At 37.7% G+C, this 17,210-nt stretch overlaps 1 protein-coding gene across 1 annotated transcript in view; it reads right to left on the reverse strand.

The window, feature by feature from the left end:
- Positions 1-17,210, reverse strand: part of Mtap (Methylthioadenosine phosphorylase) — a 32,863-nt gene that overhangs the window by 4,790 nt on the left and 10,863 nt on the right. The window contains exons 3-5 of the mRNA XM_083131985.1: positions 14,179-14,346; positions 11,658-11,913; positions 4,853-5,062 (exon numbers count right to left, since the gene is read on the reverse strand). Of these exons, the coding sequence (XP_082988111.1) occupies positions 4,853-5,062; positions 11,658-11,913; positions 14,179-14,346 (634 nt within the window). The remainder of the gene's footprint in view (positions 1-4,852; positions 5,063-11,657; positions 11,914-14,178; positions 14,347-17,210) is intronic.

Below are 17,210 nucleotides of genomic sequence, written 5' to 3' on the forward strand. Positions count from 1 at the left end.
CTTAGAAATGCGTGCAGGCGGGGCTTCTACTCGTCCCGTCAACTTAGCATGAGGCGCGGAAGTGACAGAAAATTCACTTGTTACTGTGTAAAACAAGTATCTTACAACTTCCAGTGCAAAAATCTGTGCTCCATTTCTTGGAGATGAATTATGCCCTAGCAGTATAGTAGTATTTACTATAATTCAGCCACCTGGTAGAGGGTTTTCCCATTAGGGTGACAAAGCAAACCTTGTAACAGTCAATGGCTGAACACGTGAACAGCCTTGTTCATTGCGAATACATATGTTAGTTCTGACTGGCAAGAACTTAATGTTAGGAATGCCTTTTCTGGAATTACAGTTATTTGTCATAATATTTTCTTCACAAATTTTAAGATAATACTTTTAGAACACATTGGTTTACATGCCAATTTCTGCAATATAAGAGGTGATACGGTATAAAAAGGTATGGTGAGTTTTAAAATTTCCTGCAGTAAATGACAGTTTTCTTCAGTTAATATATATATTGCAAATTTTTGTATTTAGCCTACTTTTACGTCGCTTTTCCGTTCACTTTGTTTAACCACAACGATGAGAACGCATGGTTAATTTATTATGTATCATCTCTAACATCACATTTCTTCCCTCTTTTGGCTAATCGCTACAATGAAGGTGAATAACTACAAGCTGTATTCGAAGTCGGGGTGCAGGAGTACCCCCCCCCCCCCACACACACACACACACTACCACCAACTGCACAATCTAAGTATCACCCAACCTGCCATGATAAGAGATGAACTACCCGGTGGAGGCACAAGTGGTTCGGATCCCACTTTAAACTGTAGGTCCAGTCCCGATTAGCCTTACTGTGCATAAAGTGGACTTAAAACAACAAATCAAATCAAGAGACAAACTTTTTCTTCTGTCCCATCTCATTTCAAAAACATTCACTTGTCCCATCTCCTTTTATGAGACGGGACGGAACATGCCTCGTCTCGTGAGCAACACTAATATTAACAATAGAAGCATCCCCCTAGCTGTCCCCAAAGTCTCGAGCAAACATCTTCCCATGTAACAATTTCCAGTTCAATGAAATGTCACTCACAAGGAAACAGTCATGCCCAGGTCGAGAGTCAAACCTGGAACATGCGACTTCCTCAGATAAATCATGAATTTTGTGTATAATAATTATAACGCCAGTTCATTCCTGGTAATTCTGAATCTGCAGTTTGGTTTGCATATATAAGCAGGATAATATTTAGTTTTCGAGGGCTGTACCGTCGAAACGAGGAGTCAAAAATAATAATAATAATAATAATAAAAAAAATATTAAGAAAGGTTTTTTTTGTATTTATAATGATAAGCCTCTGCATACGTTGTTAATTCTATATTTTTCTAGACTTGAGACGAGAACGAGAATTGCCCTCCCAAACCGAGACGGATGTTTATAAATTAAGACGAGACTGTCAATGAGACATTTACAAATAAACACGAGACAGACATTTACAACTCTCAATGAGAACGAGACCAAGGCTGCCATGTCTCGTCTCGATAGGATCCTTAGTGGTGAAGTTGTGAACCAACCAATTAATGCATTCGGGGTAACGAGATAAGGCGGCTTGTTTCGCAGTACAAAATTCAAAATAATTATATCGTACCATTTCAGTATAGGATATTGTTATACACATGGGCGTATATATAGTTTACAGGGTGGGGGGGGGGGATGGATCAACTTTTGGTATGATTAGGGTTGCTTTATTTCGTAAGTGAAAATCCAGGACACTGCTGGCCGGAAGCATGGGGGGAGGGGATGTTGGGACCAGACAAAGTTGTGTGTTTGTAGTCACGAAGTATTGATACTTTTCTGTTCATCTTGTGTCACTACGTTTTTAAGAACCAAATTTCTTTATTATGATTCGAGGGGGAAAAAATAACTGATTTGATAGTCTCAATGCAGTTTCTTATCGCAGAAATTCCGAAACTATCAGGAAATTGCAGATATTGGTCTGCAGTCCCATCTGGTGTGTGGAATTACGAAATTTCCTTCCCATCCGTATCCCGTCCTATACGTCTCTAATTTAAGAGAATGAAATAAGTCCGAAGGAATTCTTTATGAACAAGCAGATAGAACAAGGAAACTGGTAATTTTAGTGAACCAAAAAAAGAGGGGGGTTGGACCCGTTGAATCCCCCTTAAATACGCCCATGGTTTTACACATTATTTCCTTGTAATAATTATACATAAACTAAGTATAGATATGTACTGTGCAACTAATGTAATCTTCTCAGTGTATTTTCTCTTATCTGCACAAAAAATATTTGATCATAATTTGCGCAACAGAAATGGAACACAAACTGAAATTGCTTTATGGAAAAGAAAGTTAAATAGGCTTTATAAATAAAGTGAAGAATGTGAAAATTCCTATTTTGCACTACATAGGTTACGGTAAATATTGATAAACATAAGTTTAAAAAATATTTTTGAGTGTCTGGTCAGCAACCAATTTTATAAGCAATATTTTTCACATGGTCTGAGAACACACACACAGCTGAACCCTTTCATTTATCTTGCACGTGAGCAGCACGCATATTTCATAGAAGAATGATCATTACAAAGCATAGCTTTCCTTTCTCCTATCGCTCCTTCTTCCATTATTTAAATCGGTACAGATTTGTAAAACTGCTGCACGTGTTCGCTCACCGTGGGCTACCCATCCGAAACTGGATGCTCGAAGCAGACGACAAACGAGCTCTCCCTAAGGAGTGACGTAGTAACATGGCGGCGGCGTGTTTTCAGCGCAACGCTAGCCTCGCAACTTTTGAAGTCTCTTTTCTGCCTTAAACTGGACGCAGAGAAACGCGAGAACTTGCAGGGGTCATTTTTCCAGGGTGTAGTTTTTAAAATTGCTGTAAAAAAAATTGAGTGGAAATGTCCATTATATCCCATCAAGACACTGGTTCAAGAGTTTAGTGTCATTCCCAAATCCTGGCACTCACATAAAATAATACAATTTTCATAATTTTTCAGGTTTCAGATGTACAGCGTAACCTCAATTTAATGACAAAGCTGAAAAAACCTTAAATGTGGGAAAATGCAAAATCAAATCACTCATAGGGCGAACTACCATATTTTTAACAGATTTCGAGTGGGAGGAAACTGCAATGAAAAATGTGCAGCTTTCTGATTATGCTACATGATGTAATGAATCTGATACAGAAATAGTTACATGCAAATGTTCGACACTAATAAGTTCTTACATTTAAGAAAAATCCATCCTACAGCATACAAATGGCAGTAATTCATGATGGATGCGGTAAAAGTGGTTTAAAATTACTTATGTGAAATATAGAAAATTTCGCACTTCCGCCTTGTACAATTTATTGGTTAAAATCCTATTAATTTCGAAGATCCACTGTTTTCATTTACAAAAGGGTACGGCATTTGAAGCGGAGATGGTACCACGTCACTGCTTTGTTTGTTCCCGGGGAGCGGTAGTTGCGATTTCTCCCATTCAGCGGCGCTGGCACGCGCATCCTGGTTTGCATCATCTGCTTCCTGTTGTCAGGTGGCACCGCCGTTTGGTGGTTGGGGGGCTGGGCTGTGCTGCTCGGCATGGTGCAGTTCCTGTTCCCCGCGTGGCTGGAGGGGGGTCGAGTATGTGCACCGCATCTTTTCTTTTTCAGGTGAGGGATCTTTCTGAGGACGGGGTGCCAAATCAGGTGTGCCTGTCCATTGTTCAAGTTCAGTGCTGGTTTCTGTTGTATGACAGCATGGGTTTCTTTGACAGTGTTTTCTATGACAGACTCTGTTGGGTGAAGTATGGATATGGAGGAGATGGTGTGGTTGCAGCACAGATCACCTCCATGATGAAAAAGCATGCATAACTGAAATAGGACTAAACAACGGGTACACCGAGTGGCGTTCAAAAGCAGAAGCCCAGCTCAGACACCCAAGAGACAGAGATAACCCGAACCAAAATCCCAAACCCAAATGGATTGCTTACCACCCCACCACATCTGGAAAATTTGCCAAGGCCCTCAAACCTTTCAACATTAGAGTGGCACACAAACCTATATCCCAAATCGGAAGAGCATTACCCAACTTCAAGAGATACTACCTACCCAAACTTGCTTCCCCTGGGGTCTACAAGGCCACATACCAATGCCACAACACCTACATTGGCAGAACCATCCGCACTGTCCAAGAACGGATTAATGAACACGTAAAAGATGCCAAAAAAGACACACCAAAATCAGGCCTTTCTCAACACCTCCACTCCACTAGCCACACAATCTCCTCCATATCCATACTTCACCCAACCGGCTCATCATAGAAAACACTGTCAAAGAAACCCATACTATCATCCAACAGAAACCAGCACTGAACTTGGACAATGGACAGGCACACCTGACTAGGCACCTCGTCCTCGAAAGATCCCCGACCTGAAAAAGAAAAGATGCGGTGCACATACTCGACCCCTCTCCAGCCACGCAGGGAACAGGAACTGCACCATGCCGAGCAACACAGCCAAGCCCCCCAACCACCACCTGGCAGCGCCACCTGACAACAGGAAGCAGACGATGCAAACCAGGATGTGCACGCCAGCATCGCTGAACGGGAGAAATTGCAACTACCGCTGCCCAGGAACAAACAAAGCAGTGACACGGTACCATCTCCGCTTCAAATGCCCTACCCTTTTCTGAATGAAGACAGTGGATCTTCAAAATTAATAAGATTTTAACCATTAAATTGTGCAATGCGAAAGTGCAAAATTTTCTAAATTTCACGTAAGTAAATGGCAGTAAGTTACATTATTTTCTTAACTGTTAGGTCTATGCAATAAAGATATAAATCTGAAGTTCAATGTAAGTACCTTCAAATCTTCTATTTCACACTTCCAACTTCTTTCTGCAACTTTTGGTACAATGTGTTTAAACAGTTTGGTAACTTTTTCTGCATTTTCTTGAAATGTTTTCAGCACATCCTGAACATTCACATGTTCTCCCTTTTCTCTCCAACAGTCATAATCTGTAGCCATGGCGATAGCTGCATAACACAAACCAGCTTCTTTTGCTAGCACCACCTGCAAAGTAATGAAAAATTGAACAGCAAAAAGCAACATTTCATACAATGTCAGTATTAAATATGAAACACCACATAGATACATAAGACAACAGCCACATTTAATATTAACCTTCAGCAAACAAAGCCTCCTCCCATGCCGGTAAGCTCTCTCTGGATGGGAAATTTTTAAAAGCGTTCTTTTTGAACTTGGCACAAATTAGAGATATGGATTTTTTGTCCCCCAGAATGACAAGGCTTTAACGGAGGTAAAATTTATACATTGAAATTTTTCAAAAAAATTGGCAGGCCTCTGTGGCCAGCACAATAGACCAAACTGAATAAAATAATGTAGTATGTGTAGCAGTGTTGCCAGCTTATGGAAACAATTTCCGGAATTTCACTTCCATTGTTGGCCCTATGGACACTAAATGGATCAAATTTGGAGGGGAACACAGCAAAAGACAGCTCTTTGAGGATACGTAATGCCCGTAACACAATTTGGGAAAAAAAAATGCAAATTATGCAACATTTTTGAAAATTGTAATTTTAAAGAAATTCCGAATTTGCTACTTGACCACTAATTGTCAATGCTGTTAAAGTGTTCTTTTGTTCTCATTATTACACATAAAAGTTAAATATATCAGAAAAAAGGAGTTGCTGAGGAGTTATAGCTCATTTTATAACATCTATCTCATGATACTCAGAGGGGAAACAAAAGGAATTTTTCAAAATCTGCTTGTTCATAGTAGTAACAATGGATATATTGTTTTGTAAGTGGAGTATGTCATACCTTTATATGTATACTAATGAATGAGTAACAAAGATAAAACTGAAATATCATCTGGCTCATGTTTCCTATAATATTTACTTGAAATTATGAGGTGTATCTAACTAAGTCCTGCTCAACCTTCTTCCACATTAAAAAATGTACATGTATTTGTATTTTCTGGTCATTTAAATTGCTTTTCTGCCAATTTGTATCGCCCCAGTCGACTGCAGCTTTTTCAAGCACAAACCGTTGCATCTGTGTTGTATTGATCTGTGTTGAAATCTTTTCTTCCTTAAGAATTGTTGGATTTTTTCTTAACAGATACGTTATTGTTAATATAGCATATGTAAAGGATTTTTTATAACTAAATTCTTACTCAAAAATAATTTAATTGCTTTTGGTATTTTGTTAAATGTTGTATAAACAACTATGGAGTTACCTTGGTAAAATGTAAACTAAATTTCTGTATAAAAGGGCAATAGCTTTGTAAGCCCGAGGAGACATTCTCCTGGTTGCTGAAAGGCTGATGATTCAGGGGACGTTGCGCAGATATCTTGCCTCGTTCTTCGGATCGGCTGGGGTACTTGTATTCCACGGCAGATATTTCACTACCCAACTCTGAATAAGGCATTCTCCTGTATCATCAAAAGACCAGGGATTTAAACTGCGGTATAACTAACAGGTTTAGGCCTACAAGTTATATCGGGTGAATTGTCTGTTTAAAAGTGTTTGTATATCATCAGAAGCCTGAATAAATCTCCAAGTAAGAGATCCTAATAATCTTTCATTCCAAACTAATATCAAAACAAATCCTGCACCACAGACCACGCAAGGGCTTGGTCCTAATAACCCTCTGATGCTCTTTGAGAAGTCCGATAAAAGGGTTGTAACCGGACTAGCATAAAGCCCTAAAGGCAGAAGGTGCGTGTCAACTTCCAGTTAATTATGGCGAAGACAAGTGATGGTTAAATGAAATTGATGAAGAGAGACTCACAAAGAACACCAGTGTCCCAGCTGGAAATATCTGTGGTGAGATTGAAAGTCAACCACTTAAGGGCACAAGGGACAATTTCTACATCCAGCCAGTCGCGAGAACCCGAAACTGCTCCTCTCCCACAGACTTTTCCCCACATCAAGCTGGGGAAAGAGAGGTCTGTGTGCTGGATGTGGCTGGAGGTGGAGACAACTTAGCATTACGTTTATAGGAGTATTGCTTTACTTGTTATCTTGGGAATACGTATCAAACTTCCAATGGTGTAGAAAAAAAACACATCAGCGGGAACAGGACAGGTTGAAGATCATGCTTGGGTTAGGAAGTCAAAACTTCCATTTGATTAAGTCATAACTTCAAGTTGAAGTTCTTTGTCCATAAGGTATTGGAGTATATAAATTATTATTCATATTTTTTACAGATAGTATCTAGCTTAACCCCTAAGGCCGGTTTGACATACAGCGTACTGACCTACATGTTTCTACCATGGGTGGTTTGACGTACACCATACATCCGCATCATGGCTCTAAATGAATGCCTGTTCCATGCCATCTATTGGCACGGAAAGAAAAAATTTTCTTATGCTTGCTAGTGAGGCTGTATTTTACTTCCACCTAGTGTCATTTTGTGAAAATATTTCGTAAGTTACTTTTGTTTGTCCCTTGCTTGCGGTACTTTTTTGTAAAAAAAAGGTTGATGGGGAGCAGCGTATTGAAGGGTCTTGTGAGCGACAAAATTCGTGAAATTATTGAAGAAAGTGACGATGATTCATCCTCTAGATTATTGTCAGGTAGTGAGGAAAGTGATTTAGACTACGCTGAAGTTGAATCTCAACAATGAAATGAAAACTGCCAATGACGAAACAGATTTGTCACCTGTCTTATCAGGCAACAAAACTAGCTTTTTCTGGTGCATGTGGACTTCAAAAAAATTTAAGTAGTGTACTTGATGCTTTTCTCTTGTTTTTTGATAAGGACATTGTTGATCTTTTCGTAAAAGAAACAAACTTATATGCTGAAAATTTAATACAACAATGTACACTGATGCCTAGGTCGACTATTCAATATTATACATTACTAAATTATTGTATACAGTATTGTATTGCATTATTGTATTTATACTTTCTGAACAATGTTTGCAGGTTTAACAAACCCATGGATATGTAGTATTTTACTTATGTTGAAAGTTTCAATTGAATTACATTAGTGGTACCGAAGATTCAGCATTTCAAACAATGCTCTACAAAATCTACCGCATTTCTGAGTTTAAAATTACCGCTCAGGCACTAGACTTCTGGGTATTAAAATTCCAGCCTTAGGGGTTAATAATATATTTTAAAAAATGTTTCCACTTGCAACATGGAGAAAAATTCATACTCTCTTGCCCTATGTTTTGTTTTTTTCAGTAGCAGTGCCCGTTCCAATGATATAATAAATGCATACCTGGAGCGAAACTGTTACTCTTCAACTTAACGTGCATGGCCACCGAGCCAGTAAGATTTTTGAATGAACTTTCGTAGTTCCAAATACCAATTGACTAGCTGCTTGCACTTTCATGTGGTAACAAGTTTTGCTTTCTCAGGCTCTACACTTTTACAGGCTTCATGGATAAGGCTCAGTGTGTAGGATATTTCTACTCTATGAGATGTTATTAGTGGATAAGCTGTTTCCCATTTACTCTCTCAAAGCAAAATTCCCTGACTTTTCCAGGTATTTTGAAATGTACAAGTACACAACACAAATCCTTCTCCCGTAGGAATAAACATCTATTAGCCTGCAACCCATTTACATGCAATAATAGAACCTTTTAACTTCCTACCTGTTTTTGTACTTTTTAACTCTCATCTCCACATGTAAGTAAGTACCCCCTGTTTAAATTAATGTGCTACAGTGAATGCCCTTTCTTTAATATTACAATGTTGGCACGTGGCATATGCCAAGCTTTTAACAGAAAATCAAGGTTTAATGGAATTAAAATATGTTTCCTAAATGAAAATATTTTAGTAAAAAAAGTATTCCCTTTAAAGACTAATAAATATGAGAGCAAATTACAGATTCTTTTTATTTACTTGATAATTTCTAATTCTCTTCTTTAGTTGCTTTCTCCCCTCCTCCTAGCATGACTTGCACCATGTTGATTCCATAATGTTATATATTATCTGCAATAGCAAACTGCAGTCACAGATCATAACCCCAAGAAAAAGACAAAATTTCAACGTACAATGGAACCCCGATAATAAGTTCCAGAATTTTACATTTTTTCACATGATACATTCAACCTTGATGGCCCCAACAAAGCAAGATGTTATAAAATTTTCCTCCATTTTATATTTTCCCACATTTTAAGTTTTTCGAGCTTGGTCCACTGAAAAAACAATAACGCGGTTCCACTTCTATTATAGTGTTGTGTATTATTTTTAAACAAAAAAAAAGTTATTTTCCTCAACAGCCTTTGTCATGCAGTTTTGCTGTAACACACCCAAAAAAAGTCACAAACTACAATCATGTGGACAAAAATAAAGTATTTTTGTGGACTTCACTGAGCACTTTCTACCACTGCATTACATGTACTGAAAATAACATCCACACACACAAAGTAAGACTAAAGTACACAGTGTGTGTATTAAGTTTTTAGACTGGCAAAATTGTAAGAAGATAAATGCAGCAATGTGGCATTTGGTACATGTATTACGTAGTGTCAGTGAGGGTGTAGTGAAATTGGTGTCTCATTCGGTGCAATATTGAGCAAGTTACAGTTTTTAATCTACTGCAGTGTTTTGTACCCTCATCATGCATTTGAAAACAGAACAAAGAGTGGCGATTAAGTTTTGTGTAAAACTCAGTAAAACCTAGTGTCGGATCTATAAGCCCCAAAATCCCGCAGTGTGTGGGGGTGGGGCAGAGACAAGTAAGCTTTTAGGGGGGCCTCAGCCATTGGCATAGTAGAGGGTTGTCATTTGCATATGTAAAAAATAAACGTAGTTACTTAGTACAGAAACGAACACAATATATACAGGTAAAGGTGAAGTCAGTGCCCGATCTACAAACCGAAAAACCCCTCAGGGGGGCAAAACATAAGTCAACATCTTATCTTTGGGGTGAAGGGGGAGGGGTGGAGGCTGACAAGTAAGCATTAGGGGACCCTCAGCCATTGGCATAGTAGGGGGTTCGTATTTGTGTATGTTTGTTTCCCAAATGGAAGTCAGACTAGATTCAAATCAGGCTAGAATTCACGAGAAATGCAGTGTTGAAGGTTTCTTCAACCTATCTTTAATCAGGAAAGATCTATGACTGCATGATTATAACAAATGTATCATTTTCCAGGTGTGAGAAGAAATCAGTGTCATATATATATATATATCACTAACCCCTTACCATTTAAAAATTTTGAGTTGAATTAAGTATGGCGGACATCTGCTTGGAAGACACCAATGTGGTTCCCCCACTAGGCCTAACCTGTTTCTATCATGACCAATTGTACCCAGCCTAACTCCTTTACTTTTTGAAGAGGGGTGTTAACGGACTTTTGAATCACCCTCTAGGCCCTTATATGTGACTTTGTCAACATGAGATCAAGAATTACACACACACACACACACACACACATATTGTATATGTGTGCGAGTAAAGGTAGGTAGGTAGAGGGGACCTTTGGTTATATTTTGCAGGGGGGCTCAAGACTTGTAGATCCGGCACTGGTAAAACACCTTCAGAAACCGTTGAAATGCTGAAAACTGCATATGGCAATGAAGCCTTTTGTCGTTCCAATGTTTTCATTTGGCATCGTCGATTCCGCAATGGTCAGGAAGATGTGGTCATCCCTCCACCAGTCGAACTGGCAGTAATGTTGAAAAAGTTAGACAAAAACTGAATGAAAAGTGGGCACAGTCACTGAGGATGATTCATGATTGCAGCTGTGTGTAGTGAGACCAGAGCTGGTTGAATCCGGTGCTTGGTTCCTGCTGCACGGCAATGTGCCAAGCCACAAGGCAATTATTATCCACCAGTTTTTGGCACAGAAACAAGTGATTGTGTTAAACCACCCACCTTATTTGCCAGACTTGGCACTGGATGACTACTTTTTATTCCACAAATTGAAATCCAACCTGAAGTGCCAACGTTCTTGACACCATTTTGGAAACTGAAGAAGCTGTGACGAGGCACCTAAACACAATCCCAAAAGAAGATATCCGCAGGGGCAATTGTACAGCCATGTCACTAAGTGTATGGAGGACGGATGTAAATCAAAGACGAACCAAGGCTTACGGCAAGTCTCACATGTTTACACTTTTTATTAAGCCAGTCTAAAAACTTTCTGCCACACCGTGTAAAAGTTACATCTTCAAGTTGGGAAAAAAAAGGTTGAAATTTTTATCTGTTAATAATATGATTACCACAAATTTCCACTTCCTGTTTTCCTCTTTTGGTCCCCTTGTAAAAGAGGTTGTGTACATAAAATTAAGAGTAGCATCATAATTTGTCATAATTTTGTTAGTTACAATATTACACAATTTCTTCACGATTATGTACTACATGACTTGATGTGATACCTACTGAATGGAAATTGTTGAAATCTGATTAATATACTTTGTATACTAAAGGATGAAAACACAGATCATTTGAGATATTTTTGCATAAAGAGAAGAAGTCAGCACTGAAAGGGTTATTTAAAGAATGTATTTGATAACCTTCTGACAGGATCCTTCAGTGCATGGTCATCATTTTTTTAAAAAATGGCTATTAAATGGACACATAGGTTGAATTCCTGTGTTGTGTATACTATGAGGATTATATACAAATAATATTATCTAGAGCACATGCTATTATAGTGAATGTGATATAAAACTCAAATTACCTCCGGAACAGTTGTCATGTTCACAACATCTGCACCCCACAAACGAAACATTTTGCTTTCGGCTTTTGATGAAAATCTAGGGCCTTCAATAGTCACACAAGTCCCTCTTGTATGGCACTTTATCCCCAATTGTGAAGTTCCTTCGATAATAACCTGTCTGGTAGCATTGCAAAAGGCTGGTTCCATTGGAATATGGCACACACCTTGGTATGAAGAACTGCTATTGTCGTAAAATGTCTGAACTCTCTTTGTTGTCCTGAAAAAGTATTTAGAGTAAATGAGTATTACATTTTATCATCATTATGTCGAAACAAATATGATCAAATCAAAACAGCAGCAGTGAAGAAGTAATAAATTCCAGGCAGAGAGTTGAAAATTTGGTGGAACAATTGTGAACATATATTTTTCAAGTTTTCTTTTAATTTTACAATGATGAGATATTAAAAGCAGTCCTAGTTTATCTCAAGCCTATTTTGTTGCAGATCAATCGTTATCAGGTGAAAAAGGCATATTTCTATGAGGTTTCGCACATGCATGTACAGTCACGAACATTTTTGAGTTATAACAACTCCACTGAATTTCAATGAGATCATCACAAATCAGAAGTGTCTGTGAATGTACCATGACCACTCTGTTTTCTCCAGGTGAGAGCTCCAGAATTTGGGTTTTCTCGCAGCACTGTGATAAAAACTGGGGAGCTGTTGGAAACATATAGCAGCATACTCGTCCACAATGACATATAATAATGGCAATGGAAATCCATGTTCTCAAAGGGAACTTCAGCTATGGAATATGATTTCAGATGTTAAATATAAAGGTATAATCTATATAGCCTTGTTGTACAAAGTAAACATTTAAATATGCATCACAATTTTATTATCAGTATTGGTACTTGATTGGTATCGGTAAACGATTCATATTGTTCCATTTCAATTATAGAGGTGACTGTAAAAGGAAAATTAAAAATGTTTGTAGATTGTAAATATCTGTAGACATTTTACGCTGATATAGTTTTCACACATTTATAAGAAGGAATAACAACTTCAAAACATATTTCTTAAGTTCCTTTTAGGCGAACAGTCAACACCACATTAAGCTTGCATGTCCTCTACTATCACACTTTTGAAAGCATTACACCGAATATTGGTATCTGTTTAAATACCAAATTTTTACAGATCCATAAAGTGGTTCTGATGTGCCATTTTGGCCAATACTTATATGTATCAGACTCATCACATCCCTAACACTAAAGCAGAGCTTTTCTTTTAAAAAGGGGTGGTGAAAAAATGTCTTGCCTCCATAAGTATAGCACAATGACTAGTAAAGTCATAAAGTCAAAAAGGAATTACACTCACTTTCACCTTTCTCCCAGAAAACAAATCCAGTAATTTGTTTCAATGATAATTTTGATACGTAACTACTGCTTGTAATACTTGACAATTTCCTCCACTTTCAACATTGTTATAGTTTTTATGATGCATCTTTTAGGAACCATCCAAATGGACTAGAAGTATGTTCATCACAACTACACTACATAATTACTGTTATGTGCATTTGCATTACAGTATGGATTCTACAAGCAGAAATTCTGATTTGATAAGGTTTCAGGACATTAAATGCAGCACCTTTGGTAGGACACAAGACACAATGAAACAACTAAGTTTCTTTGTAGCAAAACAGTATATTTTTGTTGAAAATATTGATAAATAATTAAAACATACAGTGTCAATTATATTAATAAACACAACATTTCATTTCTTGGCACAACTTTAACACTTCACTCAATACCTTGCTTGCCAGATAATAGTATTAAATATTGTTTCTGGCGAGCATTGTTACATATTAAGGAGGCACTGATATGAACCGATAAAAAATTACTGATAATTGATGAAATATAAACTGACAAAGTTCCTTGAAGAACATTAATGGTTCATTAATTTCATTAATTAATGCATGTAATAGGGTAACTGTAATGAGTTTTGATTTGAAAATGAAACTACACGTTTCGACACTTACAAAACTAAACGAACAGCCATGAAAATAGGTGGCTGGGTGAATTGCGCTGGTGTGTCATGTGGGAAAAGCAAAGCAAGAGCATGACAAAAGTTGCAGGTTCCAAACACTGTGTGGCAATGTCAACCGGGCTGTGTTTCCTAGTTCGAGCATCAGACCAATCTCTCTCCAGGGCACTTTTGTGTCATCTCTGGCCTTTCGAGCAAATGTCAGTTTGTATCACGTGGATTACAAAGACAAACCGTACAAGATCTGTAATTCTCTTAAACCTCCGAACACACGAGGTTCTGCTCCGATGTGGCAACAGTGCAAAATTTTACCACCAGTCTAATTTCATGGCTGGGTGTTTAGGAAATTATATCCTAATATCCATAACAATGATAAATAAAACACGCAGTCTATAAATGACCACAGTTCAATACAAAAATCAAACATGCAAGAAAATAAAAATGAACAAGATAAAAATAACTATTTGGAGGAGAAATAATTGTTCAATATTTTAAGTCACCTGTCAATAAAAGAGTCCAAAACAACAAGATCTCCAGGATGTATCTCCTCTTTCAGGGACCCAGTCGCTGTTGATACAATCAGGTGTGTACAGCCAGCTTCTTTCAGAGCACAAATATTTGCACGGTAGTTCACGTTGCTGGGCATAATGGAATGCTTCCTTCCATGTCTGAAAGAGAAAAACATGAATCAAGGTCAGTTGCTACAACAGTATCATAACAGTTGCATGCTTGGGTGGTTTTAAAGTCCATCAATAACGCTATGTGCAACTTTCTGACAACAGGGAGAGCAGCAAAGGAATATGCAGTGGAAACACCATTTTTAATTTTCCCACATTATAACTGAATCTTCATGAAACCATTGGAGCAAAATGCATTTTAAGTATTTCACCTTGGTCCTCTGAAAAGTATAAAATTGAGATTCCACATACATAATAATTCTTTGAACATCTTCTAAAACAAATTGATACCTGCTAGTTGTTTCAAGGTCTAGAAACCAAATATCACATTTCTGTTGCCGTTCTATATAAACATTAATACAGTAATGATAAGTTAGTATACAATAAAATGTAGATAGTTACATTAGCACTAAATATGAATACAGCAATGATGTAGATATTTTCAGAATTTGCTGACAAGAGATATTCCATCTGATTGATTGACTGATTGCATTAAATTATTTCATATTGCTTTTCCACCACATTTTGACTAATTGCAATGACAATGAGAAGGATGAGTGATGATACACGGAATTGATGAAAAAACACTCGAAAGGAACACCCATGAACAGAATGGTGTCACAGAATGCCATGCCACAGAGGTTGGCAAATGGTAGCTAGTTCTCATATTTACTGGCTCTTTCAATTAACAGGAAGATATTGATGTGCCGAAGCAGATTACCGATGCATGAATATCGGCTATTTTGTCTAGTCGTCAGCAATCTTGCAAACTTTGTTAACATACCTGCTGTTTTACACTAGTTTATTTTTACAAGCTGGAATAGACTTTAGGTCTGCCATCAGAACTAGACTTCTGTGGTAACGTATTCTCTCCTGTCTACTCTAATGTGACAAATCTCGTGTATCGTAAATGCGAAGTGGCATTGTCACACGTTGCAAATAATTTCTCATACCGTTAGTTCCAGCTTTGGCTACATCCACCAAGCATTTACTTTCTGGACAGATACTACATGTGCCAAAACATTACACCATTAAAAAATAGAACCACACAAAAAGTATATATTTTCAAAATTAGTGCAGAATAATAATGTGTAATATATTTCAAAGTTTTGAGACAGCTAAATAATTTTATGACTTTGCATATATTACACACACATATACATATGAGGGTCTGCAATAATTATCTGCTCTTCTGTAACATTCTTTAGGTTGATCATTCTGCTAGCGGAACGTGGTAGGTCATGTGCACATTAGTAATGGTTCTGCAAATTAGATAATCCACAACAGACTTGGCTATCAACAAATCAGTGCAAGACAGGTTATGAAACAGCTAACCAGAGATAGTAGTGAATGTGAAGGTTTTGTGCTTCTCCTTTGTGCTTAAGGACATGAGGGACAGTTTCCATGGGGCTCCCCCCCCCACCATGGTAGTGTTGACAACTTAGCTCTATTGGTGCCAGATCTGGCTCTTTCGTGCACCCGTATGGCTGTGAACTAGGGTGCCTGTCATCGTTCCATACTATGATGACATCACTGGTTCCGGCCCACATATACCAACTTTTGCCATGATTATACATTTTGCATGTGACATGATATTGTTATATTGGCTGCATCACCCCACCCTCTCTTATATTCCCAGCAACTTTTTTATAGCGCCGTGTTGACGTGAAATTGACATATTGTTATCAGGGAATCCTTTATTTTCGATTTCATATGGCCAATGGCAGATTATTGAGATGGTTGATGCCGCCGGATCTAAATGGTAAAAACTAAGAATAAATTGTCATCAATTTAGAGTTAACACGTTCACTGCTGATCTAAATTTGAATACTCACCACAGGTGCTGAATTTTTTGTTTTCCCAATTATGTACTTTTATGGTTCCTTGTAGTTACTAGACAACATAAAACACGTTTTTTTTGTTATGGAAGTCAAACATGGCGGTGGATGCCTTTCGGCGCCATTAGCACACAGCATGAAATTTCCTTGCTCAGTGCTGAAGATGCCGAAAGGCGCCCACTGATACTTTTGCTTTTATCTACATTCACAACATTCAATTCTGAGGGAGTTGTTAAAAAATATTATTTATTATGTTATACAATGTTATATAAATAATTGCTTTCGTTTTTAGAGATAAAAATTTTACATACTTATTACTTGTACATGCAGCAAACAAAATATTGGTACATCAAAACTTCTACGTATTCTTTACATGACATACAGACATTATTTTCAAATAATTACTTTACTTGTTTGTGATAATTATAAAAACATGGATGCAAACACAGTCCAGGAGCACCAGGACAGATTACACAGTTGTAAATAGTGTCGGTTCTCTTTCCATTTTTCTTGCATTCCCGGCATTTCTTCCGCAGTGTTCTTCCCTTTGGTCCTTGCTGACACTTTGTTGGTAGATGATCTGATTTTCTTGAAGGAGTTGGAAGAACTTCCTGTCTGGCTGATTTGAAGGACAGCAAGTGTCTAATTATAACCAATCTGAAATCATATAGGTTCATTGTTTTGTTTACAGTGTATTTGTTGTGGAGGTGGAAAGCATTTAGAACCATAAGCTGTACGTAGTGGACAAACAGTTTTTTATAGCACCTTATTGTCTTGCGATCACTTGGGTAGTAAGCCATCATTTGGTCCTGTCTGTCTACTCCCGACATGTAGCAATTGTACTGTACAATCGGAAGTGGTTTCATGTGTTTTTCATTTCTTTTATTTATGATCTCAACTAATTCATTTTGAAATTCTGTAGATATATAAAGCACTTCTCTTTTATCGCGCCACTTGCCGATCATGATGCCTCCATCAGAGTATTTCCCTGTGCTTTCCCCCTTTTTGAATTTCGCT

The sequence above is a fragment of the Lepisma saccharinum genome, chromosome 1 (assembly GCF_977018435.1).
Source record: "Lepisma saccharinum chromosome 1, izLepSacc3.1, whole genome shotgun sequence".
Classification (NCBI taxonomy): Eukaryota; Metazoa; Arthropoda; class Insecta; order Zygentoma; family Lepismatidae; genus Lepisma; species Lepisma saccharinum.